Source organism: Leuresthes tenuis, unplaced genomic scaffold, assembly GCF_036924035.1.
Source record: "Leuresthes tenuis unplaced genomic scaffold, fLeuTen1.0.hap1 SCAF_2, whole genome shotgun sequence".
In the NCBI taxonomy this organism is placed as follows: Eukaryota; Metazoa; Chordata; class Actinopteri; order Atheriniformes; family Atherinopsidae; genus Leuresthes; species Leuresthes tenuis.
In genome coordinates, this window is record NW_027325356.1 from 12,935,801 (window position 1) to 12,956,474 (window position 20,674).

At 42.6% G+C, this 20,674-nt stretch overlaps 2 protein-coding genes across 3 annotated transcripts in view; one reads left to right on the top strand and one right to left on the bottom strand.

Annotated features, from left to right (window-relative positions):
* Positions 1–3,858: 3,858 nt before the first annotated feature.
* ubl7b (ubiquitin-like 7b (bone marrow stromal cell-derived)) lies at positions 3,859–8,334 on the bottom strand. The gene is made up of 11 exons (XM_072380240.1): positions 8,296–8,334; positions 7,689–7,878; positions 7,388–7,507; positions 7,207–7,292; positions 5,539–5,623; positions 5,381–5,438; positions 5,136–5,269; positions 4,928–4,977; positions 4,654–4,830; positions 4,343–4,456; positions 3,859–4,231 (listed from the first exon to the last, which is right to left on the bottom strand). The coding sequence occupies exons 2-11, from the start codon at positions 7,870–7,872 to the stop codon at positions 4,091–4,093; spliced, it is 1,149 nt and encodes a 382-aa protein (XP_072236341.1). The 5' UTR covers positions 7,873–7,878; positions 8,296–8,334; the 3' UTR covers positions 3,859–4,090.
* A 924-nt stretch (positions 8,335–9,258) lies between these two features.
* The window catches only part of cd276 (CD276 molecule), a 62,184-nt gene continuing 50,768 nt past the window's right edge, over positions 9,259–20,674 (top strand). For both annotated transcript variants that reach the window (XM_072380242.1, XM_072380241.1), the window contains exons 1-2: positions 9,259–9,537; positions 13,113–13,208. In XM_072380242.1, coding sequence (XP_072236343.1) covers positions 13,163–13,208 — 46 coding nt within the window. In that variant the 5' untranslated portion in view covers positions 9,259–9,537; positions 13,113–13,162. The remainder of the gene's footprint in view (positions 9,538–13,112; positions 13,209–20,674) is intronic.

Sequence of the window (20,674 nt, forward strand, 5' to 3'; positions counted from 1 at the left end):
CTGCAGCTCTGTTCCCTTTCCACATAAGCTCCATCAAGGGTTAAAGCGCCTGGGATGAAATGCATCAAAGAAGCTTTTGCGGACAAAGGGAGCGCTGAAAAAGAGGGGAGAAAGAATAAAAAGCATGGCTTGAAAGCAATGAATGGGCAACAAGGGTATAAAATGGCCTTGCGTCCATCAAAAGCTCATTTCATATTCCGCTCAGTCACGCCAGGCAGAAAGCAATCTCAGGTAACAGACCTTATGTTAATAACACCTGAGTTGCCTCCTTTCAGAAAGACAAAAGCATATGGAGGCCATTATACCAACTCCAGCCTTTCTTTCAGCTCTGGGATGTTTGAGGATTTTATCTGGGGAGAAGAGTGTTGTATTGTTCTTTATGTCTGTGAAGGCTTGATTAGACAAGCTCCTCCATAGTTCCAACAGGTCTGGCACTTATAATTTCTATCGACTTAATATATTGCCAGCAATGACATGGTTCAGGACCTTGGTCGTTACCCGAATCCCAGGTGCTGTGGGAGTAATTTGGCAGATTTGTGCCGGTTTCAAAGCTGCTGTTTTGAATCATTAGGGAGGCCTTGTTAGAGTTGTTTATGCCATTTCCTGCCTGTGCTCAGAAGTGGCCTTTCACTGTTCTGACTCTACTGGTACGGTGGCAACATCTGAGAAATGACAAGAAATCATAAAGAAAGATTACTTCTGTATAATATTGTGACTCCCCGTAGCTCTTCCATGGCAGGATGGACCAATCAATCAACCAATCAACTATCAGGCATAATGTGAATAAATGGAGGCCCAGAAAACAACAAAGATCACTTGTTATAGGACGTGCAACAGTCTGCATGTTCATAAAGCAGACAGCGTTGGTGTGTAAGTTACTGCTCACCTAAAAGAACGCTGTTGTCTGTCTGCATTTTCCTAAAAATCCAAAGGCTGTTGGAAGAAGTTTAGTTGAGAGATGTGGATTAAGTTTGAGGGGCAAACACTGCATTCCAGCACAAGAACCTTAATCCATCGGTGAAACACGGTGGTGGCAGTATCATGGTTTGGCGGTTGAGCATGGCTTATCATTGTTTTCATTTTGATTAACCTGCTTCTGTTAAGGTAAGATTTGCAAGCACCATTAACTAATGTTCAGAGAATCTTCGTACAAAAAACCCACTGTGAAGTAGCAAAACTTTCCCTAAATATTTCAGAACTAAACTCTCCAATGCTCTCTTTGAGTTGTACTGCATTTTTTCACACTATTTCCTAATTAGTTATTTTTTGTTATTTCTGAATACATCGATAAGAGAGCAGTACACAGAGGCTGATATGTTTGTGTTATTCAGGAAAAAAAATAGAAACTGTAACTCCTGGTAGCTTTTGAGAAGCAGTCTTTTTTCCCTCCTTTTCTGTGGCTTTGAGTGTGTTGTCAAAGGACACTTCAATTCATGGACATGCTGAGGATCAAACTGCTATGCTTCCAGTCGGATGGCGACTACCAGCTGATCCACAGTTGCCGATTTATTGAAGTTGTTTGTTTTATTTTGTGGTTGCAGGAACGTTCCCTGAAAGTTGGTTTTGGTTGTTGTTTTGTTCAGCAACACAGTTTTTATCGGATCTTTTTAGCTGAAAGTGGACAATAAGAGCTCGTTATCGTTGCTGAAACAATAACTTTGTGCAAATGCTGAAGCATTCGATAGAGATGTGAAGACAGAGTTGACAGGTGCCAACGGTCTATTACAGTGTTTTGTGATTTCAGTTATCAGGTGCTCTCAGATTACTCACTCAGTAGATGAGAACAAAAGGGGCCTCAGTGTGGCGTGCAAAAACGTCTTTACTAAGCCATATGTTTGGTGATGTTTCGCACACCACAGAGTGTCTCCATGACAACTTCACTTGGTAATTTGCCACAGTAAATTGTTTACAATTTCATGAAAGCTGTGCTTATAGGGTTTGAGTTACAGTAACAGCCTGTGCATTCAAAGGTAAATGTCTGATACACTACACTGAACGCACACTTAATTCGATAGTACATCTCCTTTAACAGCTTAGTGGCACTACTGAAGCCACAAGAAAAAAAACAAGTCTACATTGCTGCTTAGTTTCAAATGTCAGCCTCTTTCTCTCTCTCTGAGCAGCCACAACTGTCTCCTCTTTAATTTGCAGCCAACGTCCCCTCTTTTCACAACTGTTCTGTCAGTGTGGCGTTTCCCTCAGCACAATGAAAATGCTTTATATTGAAAGTACCCTTGGAGGCTGTCGGAGGTGGAAATTGCCCGCAGGTGTGCATGCATATAAAACGGTAACAAGGACAGACGGACACAAAGCGCTGTTTGGGTGCTGCGCTCATGAAAGGCCAATCCGCTGATTGAGCTGTCACATTCACAGATGCAGCAATAAAACCGCACAGGGCAATTACAGTAGATGGAGGATGGTAAGCAGAGGAAAGAGAAGAGGGGGTCCTCCCCACAAACACCCCGATGGGAGACAACGAGACAAAGCAAATGTCTCCATCTGTAATAAAACTGGGAAAGGGGGGAGAAGAGGGTTCAGCTGAAGGTTACAATTCTCTAACAAGCATAGAGACACTGCAGACATCAGTGCAACCGTGCAACTTCCTCAGCTCAGCCTCCTTCTTTGGTAAATTTAAAAATTATTTATCTCAAAGTGTTCAGCTGGGGGGTGGGAAGGGGAATCAAGAGGGTGATCTGGGAAAGCAAACCCACAAGCAATACCTGGGACAGAACAATGTTCTGCCGTGTTGGTTTAAATCAAGTACTGCATTACCATCTAGTGTACAAATAGGAGAACTACAATAGCAGAAGACAGCATAAATGCTTGAAATGACGTCATGAGCTCTTACATTGTTGACCGGGTTAAATTTAAGACTTTTTAAACAAGTTTTATGACGGAATACAATGACATTTGAGGCTGGAATCCACAAAGAAAGTGAAGAGACTTCTTTAGCTCGAGCCTACGTAGGAAATGTGAACGGGTCCAGGAGCCCATTGTCTCCTTAATCGAAACATTTTGGACCAAGTCATTGAAAGAAAATAGATGCAACACACGACTTGTCAGAAAAAAAGATAATTAAACCGTTATCAGCCTCTTAGCAGCTGATAAACAGCTTAGAAAGTAATATTTAGTATTTTTTATTTGTAATATATAATGTAATATATATATATTTGTAATATTTTTACACAAACATTACTGGATGCATGTGTATCTTGGGGGGGGGGGGGGGGGGGGGGGGGCATAGTTGGCAGTCACAGATTTGTAATGAACCTCTATGAGAAATATACATATATATAGATCTTTTGTAAACTCTTGTTGACTCAGACACCAAAAAAAAAGTCTCAGACTGAGCGAGCTGTTATATTTCTCAGTGAATAACTGCATAGCCTGATCCACGTCATCATTAATGTCACCGAGTGTTTTTATGAAATTCTATGTGCCCTGTGCTAATATTCATGTGTTGCTTCGTATTTTAAGACTCTACAGAGAATTTACTGTCTTTGGGACTCAGGAGATATCAGTTTACTCTTTCACAGTCGTCTGCTCTTGTAAAAGAGCAGGATGTGATCCCTTTAAAATGATGAACTATTTCCATCTGTTTTTAGGCAACCGGTACGGTTTTACCGTCTTACCATCTCTATTTAAAGCCAAGTGCTGCTATCTGCCACCTAGTCGCATGCGCGCCTCTGTGAAAATGCTGCACAGAAACGGTGTCTATAGCATCAAAGAAGATACATTTAAGAGCCTCAATGATAAATTCTGGATGCTTTAGTGCTACAGCCAAAAATAGAAATGTACGAAATCCACAATGACAAAACAAACCAATGAGACATTTGAAGGTTAAGGAGGTACAGACGCTGTCGATGTGGTAAACATTAAGTTTATTACAAAGTTTATGATACTGGAAAAAGCCGTAACCTCTGCTATGACCTCTGGAGCTCAGCTGAAACAGTTCTGTCTGTATATTTAAAGATGTTCAAGGCAACAATGCAACTAAGATATCATTTCCTTTTTGTTTGGGTGGAGAAGTTAGACCAGCTTTTCACTCGTCTCTCTCCTCGACAGGAGGCTTTGTCCATGGAGTATGGGCTCAGAGTCCTGCTCCTCCAGCAAATATGAGCTCGAGGGCAGCCTGGATGTCACCATCTGTGGCCTGCAGCGCCCTCAGCATCAGCTCCTCATCCTGGATCCCCATGTCCCTGAGCTGCTGCATCTGGGACTGCCAGCGGCCCTGGCAAAACAGACACACATTCGAAGAATCTTTAGTCCAAACACCACCCGGTTCCTCCCTCATTATCTGCTCAAAGAACTGAATATGTGGCCTTTTGTGCAGTTAGTTTACCTGCAGAGCAGACATGTTGGTGGCTTGCAGAGCTTGTTGCAGAGCCTGGCTGAAGAGGTCATTGCTGACTGGTGTCCCAGCGGGCATGGGGGCTACACCACTGGAGGGGTCCGACTTAATCAAAGACAATGATTGGAAATAAAGGAAAAAAAAGAACAAGTGGTGATTTAGCCAGACGCTGCAGCAGGGCTCATATTTTTAAACCAAAAAGAAAATCATTAATGAACAATATTCCACTCTCAATAAATTACACAACAGCTCAGTTTATGGTTGTAAGAACTATTCACGTGTTCCTACATCTGCCGCCTCACCTGACTAGCTGTTGTTGGAGTGACAGCACTGCTGTCGGGAGTGCTGGCGAGGGCCAGAGCAGTTGCCAGCTCGCTCTGTGTAATAGGTCGGGGGCCTGTTGCTCCGCTGTGGCCCAAAGACACGGGTCGCATTCCTGCTGAGAGCCCGCCTCTGTTGGAGGGACCTGCAGGGCTCCCCTGTCACACACATTCACACACACACCGCACGCCGTTTACAGCCATTAGCAGCCTCAGTTTTGCAGTACATGATGTCTGATGTTGAGCTCAAACTTACAGACTGAAATTCTTCTTCATCGTCTGACATGCCTTCAAACATGAAGCCTCCTGACGGAAAACGCATCAAAGACAAGGGGAAATTTTATGAGCCAATCTTTTAATATTTGATCTCAATGTTGCTGCATCAGATCCTTGCAGCTACCCGCGACTGTTACCGATGCCCCCTAACCTTCCATAATGTCTGCCTTCTTGTACTTCTTGCTTACCTGGCATATCGCTGTAAGAACTGGCAGAGACATTGCGAGAGGAGCTGGCACTGGACTGAGAGGGCATACTGCCCGCCACAGAGTGCAGGACCAGGATGATGGCGTTGACGAGAGCTGGGTGTGAACTGATTAATCTGTCAGAAAGACGGGGTAAAGGAAAGAGGAATTTGAATGACCGCTCATTCCACCGTACTCAAACAGAATCTGTCAAAAGAGAGCTCATGAAAATGAAAATCCATACTCACACGTCCAGCATGTTGGGGTCTGTGAACTGCACAAAGAGATCTTTATCTTGGAGCACTCCTGAATGTTTAAGGGAGAAATGTTACAGTTAACTTAACTGTCATGGTACAAAGGCAATGGGTGGAAAAAAAGGTGTCTGTAGAACTCAGCAGGGCCTTACCTAAGGCTACTGGGTCTGACCTGAGGCCCGGTGTGGCTACAATGATCTGATCCAGAGACTCTTTGTTAGTCAGCATTTTATATACCTGAGGGCAGGGAAAATAAAGTTACTGCAGCAACAGAAGAAACGGCAGCAGTTAGTGACAGCTGCAGAAACAGCAGAAGTAGACATCCGTGTTAGCATCACACAGCTATGCAGAAACTGTCTCCATCTCCTCATCATTCGAGCCAACATGTTGGCATGTTTCTGCCAAGGAAAGAAGCCAAGTTTTAACAGCTGAACGTGTTCCTTTTGAGGGCTTAACTTTGCCCAGCCTCTCGTTGCTCCGGGTTTCTGTTCACCCTGAGCTCCGAAAGGCAGTAGGGTGATCCGACAAGAAGCAAACAGCTGTGAACACAGGCGTGACAGGACCCAAAGGGCGGTGGAGAGGAATCGAATCATTCGAACCAGAAAGGTCTCTCGGCCAAGAAATTGTGTCCAACTATGAGGAAAAGTAACAATTCCAGAGCATTCCTGTACAACACAGACATTGGTGTTTTACTGTTTACTTTATTGGGATGTCAGACACAAACTGCCAATTAATATAACTTATCTAAACTAGGTCTGAGCAAGAATGAATGTTTTTCCATCTTACATGGAGATTTTATTATTCTAATATTTAAAGGCTTCTTAACTCTGATGGACTGATTTTGAATGAGCTGAGTTCTCACAAAGAGTTCCTGAAATCTATAAAGTCTAAATAGCTCGAGAAGATCCTGTACTGAACACACGAATGAAGCCACACTGCAGCGAACTGAACAGTAATGAGCAACACAGCTCCTAGGATTAGAAGAATGAGGTGCAGCTTCAGATGAAGAATGAATTACTTCATGTTTGGTCTGCAGTCCATTCGTGTTTCAATCAAACCACACCAGAGTTTGTTGGGTAGCAAACACCCACATGTTCAAGCGGTCTCAGTCTGCTTGTTTGATGCGAACCAAGATTCACGTGCCAGACTTCGTAATTCCTGAAATGATCCGCACTAACGGAACAATGACACCAAGGTTCATTTAAATCGAACCTAACCTCTAAGATGCTAGAACAGTTTTATTATGCTGTGACTCTTTTACTTCAGAGTTTTTAGACTTTCAGTGTCTCTTGCTGTGACTACAGAGAAGTATTTCTCTCTGTTAAACTGTATTGGGACAGCAGGAACTGCCTGACACCCAGTGTTTCCACTGCAAAGTACAGAGTAGGGTTAGAGGGTATTCAAACTTTTGATAAACTTCAACTGTAAATTCATATAGAAAAAATTTTGAGATTTGAAATTAGACATTAGACATATCCTATAGAGTGATAGTCTGACACCCCCCCCTTCCAATTACAGGAATTACTGTGCATTTACTGTGTTAGGTTTACAGTAGAATATTTCACTTCTGAAGTTCTTGAATGAAAGAAGTCCCTGAGAGTAAAAGTAACAAGAATTTTTGGTCAAACCACAGCTGTAATGTTTTTACTGACAATAGAGGAAGTACCTAAATTTACGTGTTTTTTTCACATTGTGAAAAAGAGCATATGAGTTTATCCAATTCATTAGTCAAAACACTCAGCCTGAGTGTAAGTCTATGCCCTTCCATTGATAGAAATGACTCAGAAATCTAATAGCATTTGTATGGATCCTCTACTCACTGAGTCTCTGTAGGCAGAGTTGAGAGAATGAAGAGCAGCATGAAACACCCTAAACTCCCTGGCTGCAGTTGCTCTGTTAACTGGTTCTACAAAAAAAAAAGAGGAGAAAACACACACAAACACATATTTAAACAATTTGATGAATTTAGATTAGATCAAACAGCTTAAATCACAGACAGACCTGAATTGCTCTCTGGCTCTAGCCACGTCTTTTTCAGAATGTGTAAGGTGGCTCCTGACTGAACCCCACAGGCATCCAGCGTCAGGTCATCTTTGAGCTTCCGTCCACAGTGAACCAACTCTGGAAAAAAAACCCATGAAAACAGACAGAAAACTTAAAAAAAACACAACATGTAAAATATGAACACAGTTGAGGAATGACTACAGAACACTGCGGTTCAATTCATTGTGCGTCTGTGTTTCTGCCTGTACAAAAACAAAACACAAACATTTTTCTCCACAGTTTATTCATTAAGACAAACCTATTAGCTCAGGGTCAGGGATGGCGTCAGCGAGTTGAGCTGCAACGAGCTGTTTTAAGGTGGCGACTCTGTACCCTCCAGGTGGAACATCCCCTGGCATCATCTCTGGGAAGTGAAAGATGGACTTCGGCTGATCCACCAGTTTCAGTGACAGCTGCCAGTCTGAAGAGGCCATCTCTAGCATTTAACACTAGAAAACATACGGTATCACATTTACAAGGTGTCACGGAAAACAGCAACTCAATCGAAATTCGATCTTTAAAGTGTGCCTGGGGTCCCTGATAGCTAAAAGCAGAATGTTGTAATCGAGCCTTCATTTTGGGATAGGTCTATTAGTCCAGTAACACAAATATTAGGAAATGGAAACAAGACAAAACACATTTCCACGTTGAAACATACATTTTGCGGGATTTTGAAGAGACATTTGGGTTAGCAAACCATCTTACTAATAAAGAAACGTGCAATTTGCTCACTTAAACTTAAACGTATAATGTACTGTGACTACATTGGAGCAGTTTCCCAATCAAGCAAATAAATATAAATAGCATCACAATAAATGCCATTAAAAAAATACGACAAATGAGGAGTTAAACAACTGCACACTCACCGTTTTACTGTTGACGCTCAGTCCACTTCCTGGTTTTAGTCACGTGCTCTATGTGACGTTTACTTCTTCACTCTGAACGAAGGATATTTTACAATCCGTTATAATACACCGTACATATGACGACTTTTTTCAGTCGTCATATGTCCTGTCAGTGTCACAGGACATATGTTTATAGTAGTGACTTTAGGCAACTGTCTCTACTCACTATATACTGGAACAATGATATTCATAGCACTGGACCAAGCTCCACACATATAACCGCCAAATTAAAAACAAAACAAAACAGATATTCTAAAAGAACAGAAAAAACAGCCACATAAAACACAAGTGGACTATATATTACTGTGAACGATACGATAAATGTATATTAGTCAAGCCTAAATTGCAATAAAGGTGAACATCTTGTTAAATAGGCCATTTATGAACTATCCTAAACTAGCGTAAGTGTAGGTCAGGAGTGAAACGTGAACAAATGTCAGAGAACATTACTAAAATGACAACAAATCACAAAACATGAATCGGAACAAATGAGTAATAGATTAATTGACAAATGATGTGCATTGACTTCAAGGTGATTTGAAGAACTTAATCAGAAACTTTCTATTACCCCGTTTCTGACAGACTTGGACAAGACAAGACTGAGTTTATTTTGCCGAAAGTCCTCCATCTCAGGGGCTTGCAAACTTTTCAGCCTGCGACCAACACAAAACTAGTAGCAGAGACTTCAAGCCGCCACTATCGCTGGCTGAATAGACATAATTAATAAACCAAGGGGAGAGCAGCCCCGACTAGCATTATACTATCTTTTTTTTTCCTCGCAGCAATCTTGGTGAAAATATATTATTAGCAATCACCACAACGGGGTCCCAACCCCACCTTGGAAACCTATTTAAAGATGAAGTCTTTATTTATGCTGTTACAGTGCCCAGTGTTCACTAAACGGTTAAACGGAGTGGGGGTCGGTACAGTGGAGTGACATCACTGCTGGACAAAAGCAGCAAGGAGTGGTTTCTTTAAGGAGAACCGTCCCAAATCAATGGAATAACCCAGACATCCACAGCTAAACTCATTGCAGTTACACCCTCCCGTCAAAACAAAGTGTGTCAGTCGCAGTTTTTAAGCAGCGCTTTGTTGTCAGAGAGGAATGAACTGCGCTGGAAAATAAACGTCTCGACAGAGGAAAAAAAAAAGTCACCACTGCTGGACGGTCGGTGGGTTTTTAAGTTTCGACATCTTATCATGGTAAGCATGGCAAATATATACGTGACGATAATATAAAATGAGTGAACAATAAGGGGGTTATCAAAAAAAAAACAAAAAAAATCTGTGAACTTCGGTGACTCGCGAGGACGAGCAACAGCTGGGGAGCTGAGGAACCGCGTGAACTCAGAGCAGGGGTAGCGATAACTACTTCGTTTTACAAGCTCAAAAAAGAAAAAGCTGTAGTCGTAGGTTTAAAGGCAACGTGTGCTGTAGTTTTCATCACCGTCAGGGTTCGCTTTGCCACGCAGAATGCTTTTTAAGAGATGGAGCTAATAAGCTAACGTATTAATCAAGCAGACAGCGCCCCCTTTTGACAGAAAGTACGTCCTGCATTTAAAGACAACATCCCATTATATAGGAGCATGAAAGCTGTCTTTCATTTTATTAATCCTCTTTTTCAGGCAGGTATAGATACATTTTAGAGACACAGTTGTTCAGGAGAAGGTGGGAAAGTTAACTTGTAAACTGTCTGGTGAAAAACAAAAAAAAAAAAACGCCATTAACATTGAGGGAGTAGTTTTGAGGAGGCCTGTGGGAAGCAGCTGGAGCAGGAGCTGGTGTTCTCTGTTCTGCCCTGAAGATTTTAGCGATCCTCATCCTGTACTGAGCTCATGATGGTGCAGCTGCGTCTTGCTCACAGTATACTCGGTCTTCCTCCAGGATTTAGGAGGATGTAGCGTTTACAACCCATGACAACATTTCACAGGAAATGATCAGATGTCCAACATGTATCAGGATTCTGTTGGACACTGCTCAGCTGCCTCCCCACATGTCACTGTACCTACAGTGTTCTGTATCTAAAGAAATGCCAAAGACCTTTTCACAGCAGCCATTAAGACATGAAACAGGGTGGGGGGGCACGTAACCGGAAGCTTCTCCTCTTTAGGTACAGGGGCCTACTTAATGTGATTAGTAACACCTGTATTTACTGACTGCTTCATGGAAAAATGGCTTCTGTGAAAAAGGCGTGTATGCAGTCAACTACTTTTATCCTATTTTGGATTTGCTGTAGGACTGTAAGAGAAAAAAAAAACATAAATGCAAATTAATCTTTCAGTGATTTGATCAGAAGTACCACTTTTATGCTGCTTTTCAGACATAAAACTTGAAATTTATGAAGCTCTTCTACTCAGTTTTACGAACTGATAAAGTGTTATATTAAATGTCTTGACTAAAGGGAATCCAAGTCATTCTTAAGAGGGCTCCATAAATTCTAGTTACTGCCACTATCTGAATTCAAAAGGCTCACTTTGGGGCCAGAAATACCCCCATCCTCAAAGGGTGAATGGTTTCAAGTGGTTTAAGGACTTTTGCTGTGAGGCTAGCAATATGGCAGTGAGACATCTGAGCCCAGGGGGTCAGCCAGACCCATTACATTAATAGTGAGGAGTAGACTCAAGGGAAGTTGTGGCAGTAAAAAAAAAAAAAAAAGGCTAACCGTTGGAGAGTTACTCTCACCGAGATTTCAGTTAGAATGGAGTGATGATGCTATGAACCATCCTGTAAATCTTAATGATCTGTAATACTTTGAGAATCGTTTCTCTTTTCTCTGACCTCAGTAAGAAGTTTAATAATCCTGAGCAGAGCGACAGAAATGAAATACACGGGCGATTATGACTCATAAGCCGACAACCATTCGCCAAAAGGAAATTCAAGACTTTCAGACAGTCTTTCGGGGGCCGCTTCTCCTCTCTTTTAATGCTCCTTAAACGGCACCCTTATAAAGACGCGCCGTGAACAGCACTGATCTGAGAGTCTGAATGGAGACCCAGCAGTGTTTTTGATACATTGTTGTAATCTAGCGACAGTTAAAAAGGCATTTAGGGTTTGGTCAGCTTGTTTTTGCCACTGCCGTCGAAGTGAATCATAAACCGAGGAGAAGAGAAAAGCACGCGTGCTGGCAAGGGGTCAGTGAAGTGCTTGAGTCATTCGGTTAAAAAAAAACAACTTTTGATGGCTTCCTGGTGTCTGGACAGTGCAGTCTGAGTCAGCCCGTGGTTTGCTGTGTTGGCAGAGTTCAGTTCATGCTATCCTTGGGAATCTACTTAGGGAAATCTTGCCCTCTATGAGAGGATGGCTGTGGTCTGTGTCTGGTCTTTTCTTCATTGAATATTTATTCCCACTTTGGAATCTCTGCGCAGTCAGTGAATAACATATTCTCCGTCTGCGAGGTTAGATATCTTGGGAGATTAATGGAGTGTTACAGACTTCTTGACTTGTTCTACTTCTGTAAGTTTGTAGAGCAAGTGGTGAGCGGGGCTGTGATGGAAACTGCTGAACTCCAACTCCTGCCCACATCCTCTCTGCCGAAGCCATAAAAGGAGGCTCATGGAAAAAAAAGTTTTGGTGATCCTGAGAGGTGGAGCTGCTGTGTTGGAATGACTCACCGCCCCCGAACCATAGCAACAGATCGGTCATGTGCTACCAGCCGATTTGATATTACGTGTCCATATATTCAAGATGCAGAAAGTCAGAGTTTGCGGAGCTTGTGTGGGGTGCTGGCCAGCGTTCAGTCTCACCTGGACATTCATGAAAGATGGGAATCGCCAGGGTGATTATTGCTAATGCTGGACAACGCCTCATTTGTGGTTTAGAATAGGAAAACAAGAGGAGAGAGATAGAAAGGAGATAAAAACCAAAGCCGAACTCTGGGCCATTTGTCTCAATATGCTGAGAAAATGACAGCAGTTGTAATCAGCCACTGCTGTAAAACAAGATGTACGACTGCATTTAGATTGTTGCTGCTGGGGATCCTAAGATCTTTGATCTGGAAAACCTTAAGGTTATAAGGGGTTGGCTCACCTTTTCTTACACGACTGTAGCTCTGCTTTTTCATGTTTGAGTTAGGAAGACCATTAAAGTTTCTTCACAGACAGGCTGAAAATACAAACTCACGTTTGAAACTTAACTGACGCAGACAGAGAAATCTTAAAGTCACCTTGCATACACACAAAAGAGACTTGTTACTCTGTCGCTTTCAGTTGTATTCATATTCAGTGGCTTTGAACAGTGACTTCTTAAAAGTGGAAAAATCAAGACTCTCGTTAGTGTTATCTGAAATGCAAAGTCAAGTTTTTGTCTCATTATTGACCGCTCCCAATCTAGCAGAGATAAATATGCACGGGGGATAGTTTTGTCTGTCTCTACTCCCACTTGAATTAGTGTTTTCAGCCTGGAAAGCAAAAAGAATGAGTCGGCCGCTTCCAGCCAACTCTGGAAGTCCCCATTCGTCATCGCAGCTCTACGCCCAATGAAAGAGAAAAGCCTTGAGGAAACCAGAGAAAAGACTGGAGTAGTCACCTTCAGGCAAACCTTCAGATAAGTCTGGTAGTTAGAAGAGTCTTTTTGAATAGTCACGGAACATCGGGTTGTCGTGGCCTCTCAAATATCACCCACATGTAGAACCTCGCAAACAGAAACAATAACAGAGGACACCCCTCCCAGTTTTAATTACCTGTTAGTCCACACATTTTCTTATGCTACTGTACCACTTTTATGTCCTCTTTAATTATGTTCAGTGTCCTCACTTGTCTGTTTTGTTTCTCCCCCCACAGCTCTGCGTCTGAAGAAGTTGGCTTGCTGTTTGAATTCGCCCTGAAAGACCATGTTATCCGTCCTCCTGCCTGCAATGCTGGCCCTCCAAGCAATGGGTGGGTGTCGCCCCCTGTCCAAGGTTTGCCATTAAAGCCGAGTCACCGCAGGGGGAAAAAAATGCATTTGCCTGTTAGACAACACACCCTGCAGGGTTTATTATTCTTCTCCCTTCAAAGGCTTCATTGGGCAAAACAACAGTTTAAATGAGGCTACTCCCAAAATAATGTGCCAGGAGTTGGAAAGTCATAAAGCGCCCTGCTTAAACTCTATCAATCTATCCAGACAAGTCTACAGAGAGCATCCTCCTATTCATATGAATGTCCTGCCTGTGGGAGTCAAGGCACATTTTTCATGATAATTCCTTTCGAGTCTAATCTTCACAGGGTTTTATAATGTGATATGAAGGTGTGTGTGTGTGTGTTTGGGGGTGGGGGGGTCTTTTTTCTCTATAGTTCAGCTTGCAAGACACAATAGCTTTGACCTTTTTTTCATACAAGGGGGAGCAGGAAGAGCTCAGGGCTCTTGGCGAGGCCATCTGTAAAAACAAAAAATGCTGGAAGTGCAGTTTTTCTGCTGTGACTCAGATTGTCATGAGGAAGTCATCCTCTCATATTTCTAACACTGGGAAGGAGCGTGCTCGCGGGTGATGTTGCAACTGAGAATTCATAGCTAAAAAAGCTCAAAAGTTTCACTTCGGTAGAAGCGGCGTTCCAAGAAGAAATTGTGTCATCATAAAAAGGGAACAAATTGCCTGGGCTGGTTTGATAGCATCTCATGACACAGTGTATAAAAGAAAGAAAATGAGCGTGTCAACACAGGGATGAACAATGTATATATACTCAAACACCTTTTCCTTGCTGGCACACGATGCTAATCTAAATGTCATCATGTAGCTTTAGGAAGAGAAAATAAGTTTAAAAGGTGTGATTTTAGAACATCACCGTGATTTAGCAGACATACAATGTCCACCATGAACTTTTATCTTCTGAAATACTACCGTGTAAGTAAGGTGGTTTGCTTTTGGCTTCTCTGCTCTTTGGTTGAACTGGCACAACCTCCTTTAGGCCATCAGTGGCAAATTTCAGGCCTGACTCAGTGGACCTAAGCGACTTCAGTGGTTCATTAAGGACCTATTCTCTCCCACCACCAATGGGCTTTCGGCCTGCTCATTACTTGCTGTGTAGCATCCGCTGTCTAACTCACTCCCTTCACCAGGAGGAAAGACGGGTAGGAGGTGTCGGGGACTGATGGAGCTCTTTAACTTACGGGTAATGGGCTATTGTAGCTCACACAATGATTCACTTTCTCTCTGCTAACTGGAGCACTAAGTGAATTAGTTGGAGTCTAGTTGGATACTAAAGTCTACCCTTGTAACACAGTGTGATGATAAAGAAAAAAAACCTGCATTGTGGTACATTCTTTTATCCAGTGGAATATAAGCAACTGGGAGAGATTATCTGGTGCTTTTCCACTCAAAACCAAAAGAATCGCTCATTAATTATTGAGTTGTGCTGATTACTGTTTTGAATCCAGCGGCATGCGCTTAATAAACCAAACAATCTTTATGGAGATAACTACGTATAGGGCATGTTTTGTTTTCTTGTAGTGACTACACAAACTTAAAATCTCACATATTTACAAGCAGCTGTTTGGTTTTGTTTTTTTGTTTTGTTTTTTTATGTGTGGCAGCATCTGGGCTGATACGATGCATAGTCTCCCAGGTCTCCGGGGATTACCGGCTATAGTCTTTTTTTTTTTTTTTTGTATAAAGCTGCGTCTTTGCTTGGTAACTCCAACAAAAGCCCATATGAGACATGATTTCACTTTGTGGCCACAAGAAACAGACAGGAGGGCGACACATGAGCACACTGTCATAGCGTGCAGCAGCATTGTCTCCTGAGCTCCCAGCTATGTTATCCAGCTATGTATCACTCTCAGTGAAACATCTGTCCTTGGTTGCTCACGCAGTTCTGCACAGAGGTGTCGCAATGTGGGACCGTTGCTTTTTTCTTGTTGTTTAAACACATTATTAAGGAAGCAAGTGTGTGTGTGTGTGTAGTTATCTATAAAAAGCAACTGGACCTTTGACCCCTGACCCCACTGGCTATATTTAATAACCCTCCATCCTTTTTTCCATATGTTTGATCCTATTCATAGCTTAACTTTCTACTCATCACACTCATTATAGTCGTCGTGGTAATGAGCGTCAGCAGAACGCACGGAATCTCTTTGTATGTACAGTAACAACTGAGGCACATCTGCTAGCTGAGTACAGTAACATCCTTGGCTCATTTCAGCATAACACACAGCAGTGTCAGCCAGTGGCAGAGCTAACAGGAGGCTGTCTAGCTAATTGCTTGTTGTTGTCAGACTGTGCGTTCGGCTAACACAGCCACAAATCTGGCCGAGCGCGCTGCGTGCAGCTCTTCGTACCCAAACAATAAAGGAGAAAAGTAGTCATGCAAATGCAGAAATGGAAACCTGACCTGACGAAGGGAGCTGCAAGGTAATTCAAATTACCGAGCATAATTGGGTAGATTGGATCTGGTGTAGGTAGTCGGCAGGTACGCCTTATGGTGGGGAGTCGGAGCGTGAAAATAGCCCACTCATGCCTTCATCTCTGGCGTACTTTTTAAAGGTCTGCTAACTATGAATGCCCTCTCCCTGCCCTCCTTTTCTCTTCACAGCAATTGATTCTGCAGAGAGGGGACACTTTAGCCTGTGCAGAAATTCAATTTAGGGTTATTACCCCGTATCAGTGATGTTCTTGCTAATTTGATTGCGTCCAGTAAAGTATCCTTTAAAAACAATCGAGGACAGGCTCAGCAAAGATTGGTTTCGCTGTAGTGAATACATAATGACCAGTCTCTGACGGCTTGCCTGTGTCTCACCGTTCCCCAGCTCTTCTTTTCTCACCACGCACTCATCGAAGCAGAGCGCATTACCCAACAAGCACCTCATAATTATTTCAACCAGTCCTAAAAATTCTGCCTTGTGGGATCGTTAAAAAATTGATACCGGTGATGTGCCGAGATTGCAGTTCTGGAGGGGATGAGGGGCCCGCAGCCATATGTTGTTGGCTCGCTGTGTCCAGTGGGCTGTGAGGAATTAGTGGAACGAATGCTGATCTGTGCTTGGAAAGTATCGCACCTTCTTACTTGCGGCTGAGCCATGACAGCAGCCACAGGGAGATGCAGGGGGATGCATCTGTGTCACGGTGCCGGTGCTGTCAGGCCTCTGTCATTGAGACGCACGACTGGCAACAAACGGACCCTTACGTTCCTCGTATCACTCGCATCGCATGAAAACACGAAGCAGAAAAAGATGTAAGTTTCACGAGGCAGCAATCATTTTAACTCAAAAACCCTACAGCAAACACTTTGTGAGCCCAGCTCAGAGTCGTTTTGTTCTGACTTCAGGAATGCTCTCCAGCTAGTCTCTGGATTATTTCGTGTTCAGGGGTACGTAGGCTGCCTTGCACACAGCATTGTGCAAGAATTGCTGACACATTTGTAATGTCACTCAAGGCATCTGACTGTGACGTTACTCCAAAAGCTTCAGCTTGCTATTGCTGAGGTGCTTCACGTCAGATGTTGACATCTGCTTTATGTCTGAAAATGGTATTTTCAGACATTTAGTTGAATTAAGTCCAGGCAATGGTTTCCTTTGTCATTTTGACTGTCTAGAAGCTCCCAAACAGAATATTTCCAAGCAGGTTTCAAGATTTTTCTTCTTCTTCTTCTTTTTGTCATATATATTCTGCTTGCAAGTTATTTTTCTGTAAGTTTGATCTCCACAGTTCCCAGTAACTGTCTTTTTCAATGGCATTTCTGACAGAAAAGAATTGAAAGCACTTGAAAGATATTTCTATAAAGCCTTCTCCTCCGTTATAGGCTTCACTTGGCGTCATTTTTCTCGCTTTATCAGTTGCTCAGAGGAGCCCTTGATTGTTGAGTGTTACCACAAGCTCTAAAGACTCAGGATCTGTCACATGGAACCATCGTCAGCTGACTGTTGCTGGCGGGTCTCAATCAATTAAAGAAGTTCTCAAATTTTACAAATAGAACCCGACATTTGCACTCACCACATTTGAATTTAATTACGTATGGCTTGTCATTAATAGAAATTAGTTGTGCTCAACTGAAATCTGACTCTGTGACCCTCGTACAATATTTGGAGGGCCCCTGTGTACACTGCCCTTTCATTTTATCCTTAGCCTCCTGCTCATCAAAAGCTCTCTGTCCCTCGGGCGTGTGAGCCAGAGACTTGCCTTTATCTGCCCACTTTCCTTCAGACACCACTATCTGACTGCCAGAGTCCATTAACAGGTTATCTACAGGATATGAGATGGCATATATCCATGAAAGATGTGTGACAGAAGAAGCAGCAATAGGGAGCGAGAAAAGTAAAAGGGGGGGGGAAGTGGAGAAATGGTGCGTTCCTCTGTGATTTATGAGATTGCTGAGAATGAGCAAGTCAGAATTCTCATCCCCCCTATCTGCGATCGCCTGTATCTCTCGCTGAGTGGCGGAAGCTTACAGTCCATGATGGGTTCCCGGAGAAAAGAAATGGAAGAGATCATCTTCAGAGCTCGATGTTTAACGTGATCCCTTCACACTGCAGAAGGCTCGCTCTCCGCCACCCATAATGTGACTCTTTCACTGAGGGGCCATTTGATAAAGGCTGGATAAGGCGCAGAAATCTTCTGCTTTTTTGATTTTTTTTAACCATCACGCTCCCTCGGCACTCTGACCCCTCCACGTTCTCTGCATGCAGTTTTCTTTTTTTTCTTTGTCTTCAACGTGAGCCTGTTGGACATCTGCTCCTTACAGGAGGAAATCAAAAGCTAGCTTTTCCCTCAGACTTTACAGGCATTGGTTATATGATGAGGATTATCAGTGTGAAAGTGCTCGCGCGACCCTTTGAGCAAACTCCTCTGATGTTAACGTGGTGCAAAAATGTCCAGAATGAAATTGCGTTGAGCTGCAGTTTCATGCATCAGCAGGTGGGGGCAGTGTTGTAAAAGCATATTTCTCCCACTGGTCTTCTTGCCTGACTCAAACCTCCCTAATCGCAGCCTGGATGTGGTGCACCCTAAATATCTATTTACTTTGCTTTGTCAATATTGCCTGTAATTTACTCTCCAGTGCTGATGTTTGATTTTGCTTATGTATAAAATCGTGTGAACATTTCTTCCCATGTTGTATGTTACATCAAACCTTTACCTCCTCTAATCTGTGTGCTTACTATGTTGAACAAAAGGTTTGACTGTCTAAATGGCTCCGCTCAATATCTGTTATTAAACTGTAGCAATTATGAGATTTATGAGGGAAGGCTGCAACGTGTTCTACTTTGTGTGGTTGAATGGTATCGAACCGGTTCAAGTTGGGGTGAAGTTGTTTTGTTTATTGAGCTGGAAGAATTTGGTATTGAATTTCATGCAAAAGATGTATGTGTGCCAGTAGATATGGAGCGTATGAGCTGAGTAAGCTAGCGAACTATGAAAATGATCAGTGCAGATAGAGCTGCAGACAAAACGTACTGGAACAATGTCAGATTGTTGTCTGCTGTGTGCGTATTTGTGCGTCAAGGACAGCGCAAGGGCTCAGGCATGTCTATACCCTTTGTATACGTGTGTGTATGCGGTTGGGATGATGGGAACCTCCCTGCTCCAGAGCAGCTTTTGTAGCAGCTTCTCCATTGTAGTGTCAGGGTACCTCATGTCCGATTCCTCAGACAGTGTGATGCCAGGGAGCTGTCAGCAGTCATACAAGTGTGGAATATCAATGTGTTCTCTGGCCTTTGGGTGTCTGTTCTGCATGAAATTCACTTGTTAATGCATCTTTGGAGTATTTACACAATCCCTCCACTTAATGAGTCAATACGTGACAGTGGAAAGAAACGACTATCATTTGAAAGTCTCGTACGAGTTCTACAGAACTGATCAGCTTGGTCAGCTTTAAGAATCTGTTTTTTTTCTTCTTTCCCCAAGAAGAAATAAGCTGCTCCACCGTTTGATTAAACTCTACACGTCTGGAGCAAACTGCGACCGACCGGGTAGTTTACATGAATAGAATTCAGGGTCTAAATGTACTAACTCAGGCAAATTAGCACGAGGCCAAAAATACTGAGCATGTGCAGATGCGAATGCCCAGATCTGTGGTGAGATACCAGTTCTTCTCAGTAATGATCTCCACAGTCCACCAAGAGCATCGCTAATTAGCATGGGGTTGGAAACTAATAGACCTAAAATTCGTAAAGACACAGGTGCGGCTTGCTTCTTGTGCTATGACAGATGCAATAGGCTAAAGTAACCACTTAGATGTGTTTGAGCTGTTTGGGCCTTTTTTTTTTCAGCCTACATCATTGAATAAACTCTTTTCACATAAGTTTCACGAGGTTTCCATCGGTTGCTGAGTAACATTCACATTTCCCACTGTTTTCCACTGATAGGATCATGGACATGGCACTAGAATTACATGAAAATATGGACACATTTTTAACTTTCTCAGGAGGCGTGGGGTCTTTAGAGTGCAGGGAACCTTTGGAGAACCTCGTGGCCGTTTTAGGAACATTATGTACACCTGCATTCAGCAAGGACCACAGGACCAGGGACTGCGTGAGGTCCACGAAACTCCAGCTAAAGAAGCCACAGTGCTATAGCACCTGAGAACAAAGAAGGAAGAGTTGCGAGAAGTTTTTGTCTGTATTATTTATTTGTATTATTGTAGTTGTGAGTCCAAGGTCATTTCAAGTTCACTGCAGTGTGTTAGGAATGAAAAAAAAACCTCAGTATTTTCTGACAGCATGTTTCTCTGGCATTCCAAATGAATTAACACAAGTGTAGAAATTTGTTCCCGTCTACCACGCACCCATTGTTCCGATGGTATTTCCAGCTCACAGCAACAAATGCAGTTCACATCAAGTGTGAAATCTACGGCAAAGTTTTTCTCCCAGCAGTAGATGTTAACAACATCAGCGGTAAATCTGCCGCCACAGTCTATTTTAAACCTAAAATACAGGCTGAATGTGTCGTTTGATAAGTCAGTAGCTCAAATTTTCACACAACAGATCGCAAGACATAAAGTATCATAACATCGGAAGTGATTTTATGTTTTTTCGAATCAACTTGTTTTCATTGAAAAAGTGTTTGTTCGTATGCCTTTCCAATACAAAACGCCACCATAGCACATTCGTGCTTTTGTACTCATGATACGTAAACGCAGCTACATCACCGTAAATAAAACACACCTAAAATAAATGGATATTCCAGGTTTGACTGATTTCCCAGTTTCCCGGTGTGCTAGTGTCCTGAAACTAGCGCAATTAAAGAGAAGCTTACAATTATTAATGTTACTAATTGCGCCTGAACATTGCTTCGTGTTAAATGTTAAAATGTCTGCCTTGAGAAAAGCTTGCATGTGTTAATAGTGCTTGCTTGGAAGGCATTAAATCCTATCTTTGAAATGTGACTTGCTTCATGTAGTGGCCACAGCTGTTTAGTTAATTTAAATATGAGAAT

Excerpts from the sequence above, each read along its gene's own strand:
- ubl7b (XM_072380240.1), bottom strand. The coding sequence starts at position 7,872 with ATGCTAGAGATGGCCTCTTCAGACTGGCAGCTGTCACTGAAACTGGTG. Across the intron at positions 4,831-4,927 it reads ATGAAGAAGAATTTCAGTCT|GGGAGCCCTGCAGGTCCCTC; the intron begins GTAAGTTTGAGC and ends TGTGTGTGACAG. Across the intron at positions 4,232-4,342 it reads CCAACATGTCTGCTCTGCAG|GGCCGCTGGCAGTCCCAGAT; the intron begins GTAAACTAACTG and ends CTGTTTTGCCAG.